The sequence below is a fragment of the Hordeum vulgare genome, chromosome 4H (assembly GCF_904849725.1).
Source record: "Hordeum vulgare subsp. vulgare chromosome 4H, MorexV3_pseudomolecules_assembly, whole genome shotgun sequence".
NCBI lineage: Eukaryota > Viridiplantae > Streptophyta > Magnoliopsida > Poales > Poaceae > Hordeum > Hordeum vulgare.
Genome location: NC_058521.1, coordinates 569,518,593 through 569,529,215, shown reverse-complemented (window position 1 = coordinate 569,529,215; position 10,623 = coordinate 569,518,593). Strand labels below are relative to the sequence as shown.

The 10,623-nt window shown below is 54.2% G+C and overlaps 2 protein-coding genes across 2 annotated transcripts; one reads left to right on the top strand and one right to left on the bottom strand.

Moving 5' to 3' along the window:
- Nucleotides 1-483: 483 nt before the first annotated feature.
- LOC123449615 (protein TIFY 11c-like) lies at nucleotides 484-1,899 on the bottom strand. Its single transcript, XM_045126897.1, has 3 exons — nucleotides 1,347-1,899; nucleotides 1,025-1,212; nucleotides 484-926 (listed from the first exon to the last, which is right to left on the bottom strand). Exons 1-3 carry the CDS (start codon nucleotides 1,580-1,582, stop codon nucleotides 727-729), a joined length of 624 nt encoding a protein of 207 aa, XP_044982832.1. The 5' UTR covers nucleotides 1,583-1,899; the 3' UTR covers nucleotides 484-726.
- Nucleotides 1,900-4,315: 2,416 nt separating this feature from the next.
- On the top strand, nucleotides 4,316-5,425 carry LOC123449618 (protein TIFY 11a-like). Its single transcript, XM_045126899.1, has one exon. It carries the CDS (start codon nucleotides 4,600-4,602, stop codon nucleotides 5,137-5,139), a length of 540 nt encoding a protein of 179 aa, XP_044982834.1. The 5' UTR covers nucleotides 4,316-4,599; the 3' UTR covers nucleotides 5,140-5,425.
- The last annotated feature ends 5,198 nt before the right edge of the window (nucleotides 5,426-10,623 follow it).

Genomic DNA, 10,623 nt, shown 5'->3' with positions numbered 1-10,623 from the left:
CACGCGCGCGGTTATTACGCGTCCGCTGGAGCCACCCGCCGGGTTGCGCGCGCGCTAAAATGGCCTAATTTTCGGCGCGATGCTTGTTTAGCGCGGTTGTTGGAGATGCTCTAAGAAAAGAGGGTCATGATCGAAGAGAAGAAGGCCATACTCGAGGAAAAGAAGGTGAATATCGCAGCCGATGCGAAGGACGTCAAGATGTTGTCCTTGAATTTAGAGTTTTGGATGCTAAGTGGTGACGCAAGGATGATTGTGTAAGTCATCTGCTATAAGATGTTGCTGCGGTATAAAGATGAGTTAGAGGCGGCGGCACGTACTGCCGTACCCAAAAACCATTTTTCACATATGACAGAACACACTAACACATAATTAAAAATAACCAGTAAAAATAACATATTGCTGGCCATCACTACACTTAATCCAGCTTACAAAACTAAGATGCGTAATTAGTAAACTTGCATATACAGTAACAAATCCATCCCATCAGCATGAAAGAATTCTTTTATTCGACACCAAAGAATTCTCAGACACATGAAGAACATACCCCACTACTTAGCCGAGGGTATATATTTACCCAGGGGCACGCGGTTAATTAGCGGGCGTAAGATAAAAACGGCAACAATTAAGGATCCACGTAGCAGAGTACTACTACTACTACAGTATACGCTACTACGTGGAGAAGCAGCAAGGCAGCGATTTATTCCTCTCCGGGGCTCGTCAAATCCTTCAGTTCAGCTGGAGCGCGGAGTTGACGCCGAGCCACGGCGCGCCGCCGTCTTCCGGCGCACGCTTGCCGCCGGCCGTCTCCTTGGCCGCCGCAGCCCCTGGCGCCGCCAACGGCGCAGGGTACGGATCGACCGTGGCGAGCCTGCTCTTCCTCTTCTCGAGGAACCTGTGGAGCGACGCCTTCCTCGCGATCGGCAGGTCTGGACAAGCGCGCGCACGCCGCAAAGCCTTCGTCAGCGGAGCACGGACAGTATGGATTTTGATTTGTAATATAATACGAGCGTAGCGCGATCCTTACCTGCCAACCAAGGCTGCCCCGGCGCGCTCTGGCAGACGGGCTCGGCGGCGGCGTCGGAGGCGGGCGGCGGCGCGATGAAGGAGCCGGCGAGCTGCATGAGCTCCCCGGCCTTCTCGGCGGGGAAGTCGTCGAACACCACCGTCCTCCCGCCGTAGAAGATGGTCAGCGGCGCTCTCTCAGGCCCCGTCCTAATCAAAAACAGCACAAGCATCAAACAGGAGCGAGTATTTTCGAAGAGCTCACGACGTGCTCCGGTCTCCCGGCATGAGCAAGACTGGCCGGCACGATCGAAGCTCTAGTTCGCGCGCGCGCGCGCACGTACCTGTCGTGGGAGGCCCTGACCATGCCGGCGTGCTGGGGGAAGAGCTCCATGGTCCGGATCCTCTCCTCCGACGCCACCGCCTGAACACCATCCCCGCCGCCCGGCATGAGGCCCATGGTGACCACGCCGCCGGGCTGCTCCTTGATGTACTGCCGGAGCAGCCCAAACGCCGCGGCCAACCTGCTGCCGCCAGCGGCCTTGGCCGCCTGCTGCTGCTGCTGCTGCTCCGCTCCCATGTCGAAGTCGAACGATCTGGCGCGGAAGGAACCGACGAGGCCCGTGCCCGCCGAGGTACGTATGTGTGCGTCCGTCCGGCGGGGGGTTAAGTCTCGGCCGCCTCTCTCTCTTTTCGCGGGCGCGTACAGCTGGACCAGTAAAGAATAGGCCTAATTCCTGTTTCGCGGGCAGGAAAGGAAAGGAAAGGAAAGCGGCACGTGAAAGGCAGGCGCCGGGCGACGGTCGACCGGAGACGGGGTGCGACTAGTGATAGTCCGCCTCCCTCCCTCCCTCCCGGCACCGCACGTCTCGCCCAATTTCGCCGTGGGGTTTCCTTCGGTCGGCGTGTGCGTGTGTATTTGTGGGGGTGTTGTGCATGTGCGCGGCCTGGTGCCGGTGGTGGCGTCGAGCGTGCAAAGGGGAATGTGGGGGACGATGGTGGCGCATGCGGTGCGCGCGGTTCGTGGGATGATGGTGGGGTCCCGTACTCCCCTGGAATAGGGCCGTTTTTTTAAACACGGTATAGACGTACACACTTATACATCACATACATTTATCTTTATAAACATATATACACGTATTTCTTATTCTATGAACATGATCGACACATCAACTAGATAGCGATGAAGCCGTCAAAAGGTCCGGAATAAATAAATACTAAAATGCAACCATCAATATCAGGTTTAGGACTTGAACCCTTATGTAATAAGCAGCGTTGCTTGACTATGCAAAACTAGCGTGATAAGAAAGTTAAGGGTAAATGAGTGTAAAAGGCAGTTCGTGCTGAAAAGCAATAACCAAAATCCAATTCAAACACATCAACTGAAAAAGTGCTAACTGGCTAGTGCCTCGGAGTCGACAGGACAAGTTAACGAAAGTGAGCACATGCTCGCAACAAAAGCTTAGGATGACTAAGTAGGCAGTTTAATGAACACGATCACAACATATAAAGAGCCAATGTCATGCATGGGACGTGCAAAGGTGGCAGGGAACGGCACACCAAGCCATTCTCTGCTGTACAACTCCCACCTACGGCGAAGAAAGTGTGAAAGCACGCAGAAAGATGCGGGCCGGGGCACCGCATCGGTCGGCCCAAATTGCATGGGAACGAACGAACGAACGGCCTCGATCATCATGGAGAAGACACCAATATTTTCTCTTGCGAGTAGGGGCACGATTTAACGTACTTACTCGGCCGTCTATCCCACCCACGACGTCGACCGCAGCGCCGCCCGCCGGAGACGCTGCCTGCCACCTACATCGATCGATCATCCCGTGATACGAACGGAGCGAGAAGCTTCGTTCATCCATCCATCGATCCACTGACGCTAGCTAGCATCTTGTCGTTGACGCGTGCAAGTCGTCGCGGTGGCAGATACAGTAGAATATAGAGAAGGCGCCACGCCGAATGCGCAAGGAATCGATGGAGTGCGTGCACGACGTACGTCCTACGTACACCGGACGATATAGTACTAGGATATACAATGGTCCCAACGGCCTGGTGCAAAGCATGCGTGGATAGACAATGGGATCGGTTTGGCCGCATCGTACTAGCCTCTCTGTCCTACGTCGCGTCGATGAGCTTGCCACCATTATGTTAACACATCGACTAATCATGCACGCACAGGATCAGTTAGATTAGATTAGCTAAAGCTCCCGTGGAGTGGTTGCCTCCGCTGTGTCCTTGGCCGCGTGATCACCAGTCACCTGTATTTTCTAGTAAGTTTCTTCACCGAAAGCTGGCTAGCTAAGCTAGCCAGCCAAAGGGAACCGCGTCCAACTCGGCCGATGGCTATGTCTCGGCAGCCTACTCGATCGGCACAAGTTAGTTTCGCCGTAGCGTCGCCGAACGTACGGGGGCAGCCTACTCGATCGGGCTACCGGCGGCCGGCGAACGTAAACTCGGCTAGGTTCAGAGGGAAACCGTGCGGGTTCACCAAAAGGGCAGCGTTCCGGCGCGTCGCAGCATGTGATTTCTGTCTCGTAGAAGGAACGGGAAATGGCCCGTGCAGCGTACGTGACGCGCCCGCCTAAAGTGCATGCATGCGCGGGTTTGGCCGTGTCTGGCTGCCTACGGTGCAGGCTTCACTTTCACGAGCACTGCGTATTTCGGGGGAAGTTTTGTTAGGCCTCACGAGGTTGATTCCTCAAAAGAAATGGTGCACGTGTCACAAAAGCCAAAACGGTCATGTGGCTCCCATGGTTTCGCTTGCTTTTCTACTACGTACTAGGATGGAATTAATGCTTTTTAGGATTGTTGCTATCCTTAGTCATGGGGAAACAGCTAGTAGCATGGCAGGCCCCCTAATTAACCAGCCGAACTAAAGCGGCAGGCAGCGGCAGCGCTTATCTTGATCTCGGCATTTCCATCGTCCATGCACGACAAACGTGATGCAACGTATATATACGTTCCTTTTTTTTTTTTCATCACCCAGCGCACGCGATCAACGACGCGGCTCCGGGCGTCCATCCGATGCGGATCGACGGATTCGGGCCACTCATCCCGCTAGCCGTTGCAGAGGGTGTTAGATGACAGCCTCTCGAAAACGGGCAGGGGGAGACGGTTGCTGGTCGTCGCGCCAGCGCGAGGACGCCCGTTTTCGAATTCACGCACGCACCCACGGTTAGTTCGCCACCTTTGCCCCAGCCCCCGTCCCCTCTCCGTGCCGATCGCGCGCCGCATGCCAACCGCCCACGTTTTCCATCACGCCCCGGCCGTCCCTGGCCGTCGACATCGGGTAGCCACGCCGCACCGCACCGCGGAAGGCTTCTTTCTTCACCCCCTCCCTCAACTGCATGGCAACCAACTCCTCGTCTCGTCTCGTCTCGTCTCCTGCCTCTTGTCGTGTCCACCTATATAACACGGGGGTCCGCGGCGGCCACGAACTCAATCGATATCGAACGGCGTCCGCGGTTGGAGCAGTGCTTAGCCAAGGCCATTGATCGCCACCGAAAACCTCCCTCTCTCTCTCTCTTCTCGGTTCGCCGCGCCTCGCCTCGCCTCGCCACTAGTCCCATCGGATCTGTCCAGCTGACGATGCCGCCCATGGCGAACACGACGGCGACGGACTCCGCGGCGCGGCGCTTCGCCGTGGCATGCGGCGTGCTCAGCCAGTACGTCAAGGCGTCCGGCGTGGCGGTGCCGATGGCGTCGACGGGTAGCTGCGGGACGGAGCAGCGCGTGATGGGGGGCCTTGTCCAGGAACCCGGCTCGCCGGCGGACGGGGCGCAGCAGCTGACCATCTTCTACGGAGGGAGGGTGGTGGTGCTCGACGGCTGCACGTCGGCCAGGGCCGCCGAGCTGATCCGGTTCGCCGCGGCGGCCGCCTCGCAGGGAGCGCCCGTCGTACATGCGCAGGCGTCGGCTCCCGCGCCGGCGTTCGTCGACATGCCGATCGCGAGGAAGGCGTCGCTGCAGCGGTTCCTCTCGAAGCGCAAGGACAGGTCCGCCACCGAGGTTCCTCCGCCGTACGCGCACCGCGAGGAGGCGCCGCGGCCGCCGCCGGCGAAGAAGGGCAAGACGGAAGCTTCCTCCTGGCTCGCCCTGGGTAGCTTAGGGGGCATGCACGCGAAGTGATCGCCTCGACATGCATGGCAACGTCGGTACATCGTGCTCTGATCAGTGGGGAGTTGAATCAACCCTTACTACTTCCGTAGCACGGTGCTATTAACATCTACTCGTAGTAGTAAGTAGTAGTAATACTATTGATCAATTCAAGCCACATGATCGTGGTATCCATCCATTTAACCCATGTTTATGTTTCTTAATTTATTTATGTTGTATATATGAACCTTGTGTTGCCATGTTGCGCGCCTCATATATACGGGTGCGCCGTTTATTTTATTTTAAATTTTATGAACAATGAATTTGTGCAAACATTATTATATATATGGAATTACATACAAGATAATAAATGGTACAATCTTTGTATAAAACCACTAATCATGATGAAATTGTTTCTATGAATGAATTTCATGAACTCTGTGTCACATTCAGAAATATTTAAATTTGTGATAGTTCAAATAAAGTGAAAAAACTCAACCATGTTAAACACGTGAAGGAAAAGAAATCGTACACACTTCATATGCAACCACTAAGCATGGCCGAGAATTCACGAAATGAAATTCATTAGAAGCCCCAAAATAAGGTGTTTCCCAACGTGTGTTCTTCTATATGATACTAGTGCTATGTTCTTCTATGATACTAGTGCTATATTCACAATAAGGTCGTCCTATTCGTCATCTTGGACGAGGAATAGTTATTCTTCACTTTTTATATTTGGTAAACGTTTTCCGACAGTGCGCCGGCCGAAACGTTCGGCCGATCGCGTGGCTGGCGTTGGATCGACCAGATCGCGCGTGCCCACCGCCTTCTCCTTTCCTCTCCCCCTTCCTCCATCTCCTTCCTCCTCCCCATCCTTCTTCTTCCCTCTTCTTTCCCCCTTCCCCCCTGCAACCTCAGGCGTTGTCGGCGAGTGCTGCGGCTTCTCCACCGGCAGCCGCTGCGCCTGACGGCGGGGATCTCGCGTGCCCACCGCCTCCTCCTTTCCTCTCCCCCTTCCTGCATCTCCTCCTCCTCCACCTCCTCCTCCTCCTTCTACTCCCCTCCTCTCCCGTCCCCCCCCACCACCACAACCTCAGGCGTTGTTGGCGAGCGATGCGGCTTCTTCACCGACAGCCGCTGCGCCTGACGGCGGTGACCAAAGGTGAACCACGCGAGATGCTGCAGCGGGGCGACGGTTGAAACTTTTGTAATATACGGTTGAAGCTTTTTCTGTCAACGTTTGCAACTTTTTTCCTCGTGAAGTATTTGGTTGAAGCTTTTTTTTAACGGTTAAAGCTTTTCTATACACGGTTGAAACTTTTTGAGAAGTGACCACACGAGATGCTGCAGTCGGAGCCCTCGGGCCGGCGCGCCGGCGCCTAGCACTGCCCTATTTTACCATCAATGCATCATATTTTTACGGCCCGTAATTTTTTTCTTACTTTATACAAAAAAATGTATAACCCTTCTATATTATTTTGCTTTTAGGAGTTAACACAAATTGTGTCAGCCTCATGAGCTCTTTTGGCTATTCCGACCACCGGTTGCTGATGAAATGGCTTAAAGGATTATTTTTTTTCTTTTTAGTATGTATTCTTTGCTGTGATAATCTTCTTGGTAAAGAAAATGTGATAATCTATTTGGAATGAGTTTTGTCACGCAAAATAATGTATGAACAGCCTAAAAAAATAGGGGAGTCAAGTTTATGTAAGAACTAGTTTCAAAAATCTTTTTGAAAAACTGTGGCGCTCCCTTAACTTCAGATTGACAAACATGACAATTTTTTGATTAAAAAACAAATTGGGATAAAGTTGTCCTGTTTTAATCATTAAAGTTGCCATCTTCCGTCAACTAAAGTTATCATGAAAAAACGGTCGGGATGACATGCTTAAAATCTGAATGTTCGAAATTTATCGGATCCTTATTTTATTTTAAAATTTACGAACAATGAATTTGTGCAGAGACCAACACAAACCCAGGGTACCGAGGGTGAGCTGGGGAGACCAACACTATTTTTCCACATGCAATTGGCCCACAATCAGCCACCTTTTTCCTTTCTCTCCTCTCTTTCCGTCTACCCCGCGCATCCAACACCCTCTGTCTTTCCTTTTTTCTCCCAACAACCATGCACTGCACACCTACGGTGAGGAAGACCGGCACCACGCACACCTACGGCGAGGAAGATCGGCGTCGTGCACGCGAGGTGGACACACTCTCCTGGGGCGGTGCGCAGCGACGACGAGGTGGACGCCCTCTCCCAGCTTGCATGGGCAAGGACGGCGAGGCAGGGGCGGAGCTCGAGCTCGTCTTGGTCGAGATCGGCGACGTCGTCTCTCCTTCGTCTCTGCATCCTCGAGGCCGGGTTGGCATCCTCGTGGACGGGGCGGCCTCGTCTATCTCTCGTCCACAACCCGTTCGTTGATATGGCAGGTAAACAATGGAATCAAAAAAATATATATATATCGCCCGTATGATGGTTGGGGGCGCAACGACTCCAAACCCACCCCCTCCCCAAACCAAATAGCGTCAGCAAATCTCAATTCGGTGCAAACAACATCGGTACGATGGCAGTGCGAGTGAGCGCACACGTTTAGATGGACGGGACACTGGACACATCAATTAGGAATCGATCGGCCGGTCTGTTGTATGGCTCCGCTTTGATTGCGGTGCACAAGGCATCGTACACACGTGACACGCACGTACGTACGTCTCGTGCACATTGCACCGCCGTACTTGTACGCACGTAGTAGTAACTAGTAAGTTGGTGGCGTGTCTCCGGGTTGGTTGTTAGGCACACCGGTTACCTGACATCGCGGACGTACCGGTACCGCACGTTGATCTCCTGTGGCTAAGCTTCAGGCATACTCCAGCCAGAGCCAGCTATAGTTAACTTGATGCCGACGAGTTACATGTGCCTCCGTCGATCGCTTCGTGCGATTTCCGAGCCACCATGCATCCATGCGGCGCGGAACTGCTAGGCGTCTCGATCGAGCTAGAGATTTTCATGCAAACGTACACCCGTACGCGCCTAACAAGACGCACGGGAGGGAGGCAGCGTGGCGTCCGTTCCGATGGATCGGGGGCAAACGATGGCTAGCTGCTTCGTCGGCGCCTTTCCCGTGACCGACCGATCGCCCGGTGGCTTTCGGCTCCCCCTCTCTCTCTCTCTCCTTCCTTCCTTCTTTCTCCCGACCCGCCCCCGCGCGCGCGGCAACGCGCAGCGCGCTCCCCAGGACGGACGTGTGTGCGTGCATTGGCATGCGCATGCGACGACGGAGCAGGGCATGCAGGGGACTGAGGGGAGGATGGATGGAGGAACGGGAATGGCGTGACGGTGCGCGCATGACAGGAGGAGGAATGGTCGATCGAAAGCGTGTCTCCTGTGATGCCGTGGTTGGTTGGGAGGCGCGGTTCGCGTGATGGCGTGTCTCCTACAGTACGATGCGGTGGTCGATCGATCGATCCAAAGCGTGTGCGTCTCCATCTAGCAGAGCAGTGCCCGCAAAATTCTACTGTAAAAGAAAAACTTGGTACTAACGAGAAAAAACCAGCTTCAAGCAAGCATGCTCTGATTCAGCACGTTGCAACATGTATAGTATCAGTATGCTTATTATTATTACATACATAGATAGATACTTCCTCCGTCTCAAAATAACTGTCTTGACTTTGTACTAGCTCTAATACAAAATCGTACTAAGCTTAAGACAGTTATTTTGGAACGGAGGTATAATAGTGGTTCTTTTCGGGAATGCAGCGAGCGGCCAGGCAAGCTTCGATCATGTGATCCTCTGGAGCCCCGGACGTACGGCGTCCCGTGATGACGGCAACATGGCCGTGAATGATGACAGGACAGCAACATGAAACCAACAAACGCGGACGCATGCACGCCCATCGCATGCTCAGCTCGATCGTGCTCTCACGTACAATATCTTCACACCGTGCCGATAATGCATGCTCACCGCCCCTCGATACCCCATCGCCGCAAAAGGAAAATGATAGCTCTTCTATCCACACGCGCACCCACACACACGACGTCCCGGTCGATGGCTCTTTCCCGGAAGGCGCGCACACACTCGTGAGCCCGCTGTCGACCGCGAGGGGCGAGGAGAGGGAGGAATTAAAGGGGGAGGCCGACGTCGACGTCCGTGCTCCCGCTTTCAGGGCAGCTATACGCTGTGTGTTGCTGCCCCTGCGCCAGAGTTGTTGCCGCACACATGTGAACTCGTGACCCGCCCGCGTCGATGGATCGATGGAGTGCGTGGTGGTGGTGGTGGCGGCACGGGACCCCCGCCGTGGTACGATCGGCGTCCCTTCCCGTGTCCGCAGGCCCACGCGCGCACGCGTTGCGGCCACCGAGTCACGAGGAAATGCAACAATTCGTGGTGGCGCCGTGCGTGACAGCGAAGCTCTTTCCGTGCTCTCTCGGTGCCTGTTCTATCTTTGCAATCGCCCTTTTGCTCAAAAAATAAAAAAACTTTGCGATCGCCCGGCATTTGGCATTTGCAGCTCAGAGCATCTGCACCCGCCGTCCCAAACCCCGGACATTTGCAGCTCAGAGCATCTACACCCGCGCCGTCCCAGACCCTAAACAGCCGTTCGATCATTGATCGGTCATAAAATTTTGATTCATTCAAACGTCTCACAAGGGTCTCAAACGGTCGGACTGACATGCACTTCTTATATTATATCCAACCTAAATATGAAAGCGTCCGAGCACGTTTTCCATGTAGGACTGACGATGGGGACTCACGCGGACTTGTCTACAACGGTTCGACTGACGCCTCCTCCATCGTGCGGCATAAACGCTGAATTGCGTCGCTCCGACTCGTCACTCCAGGCCAAATCCGGCTATTTAAGCCTACCAACATCCCCCATCCCTAGCACATCCATCACCCCCCTCTCCGCGCCTCTATCCGAGCCCGTCCGCCTCCTATCCCACGCTCTCTAGCAACGCAATGCCCCCCTATCGCCGCCACTTTCTAACGTTGAAGCGCTAGCTGCAGCTCCTTGAGCAGGTCCGGACAAGACGCGAAGCCTGAATTACCGCGGGTCTACCTCCGGATGTAGTGGATCCATAGGAGGAGGAGCTGGAGCCGGAGTCGGAGGAGGACGCTGGTGACGCGGATCTGCGGGCGTAGCAGCATGCCATCCTCAATTTCATCCGCTCGAAGTCGGTTGCGGAGGCCAGACGACGTCGTCGACAAGAGATGGAGCCGGAGCAGGCTGGCATATGCTCGCCAACCAGGATGAGCTTGAGGAGGACGACGAGAAGCCGGAGCCCTCCACCCGTCCGGTAGCGGCGTCATGGACATCTCCGACAACGAAAATTAGGGTAATACGTAATACGTAGGATTTTTTACATGCTTTGCATGGATCTAGGGGTTCAAATATAAAAGACTCCGATGTAAACAAAAGATTGAAGGAATGGGGTTCCAATATGAAATACTCGGATATAGATAAATAGATTGAAGGAGTGACGTTGCTGTGTGTTTGACGGTCCGGATTAGCAAATCATGG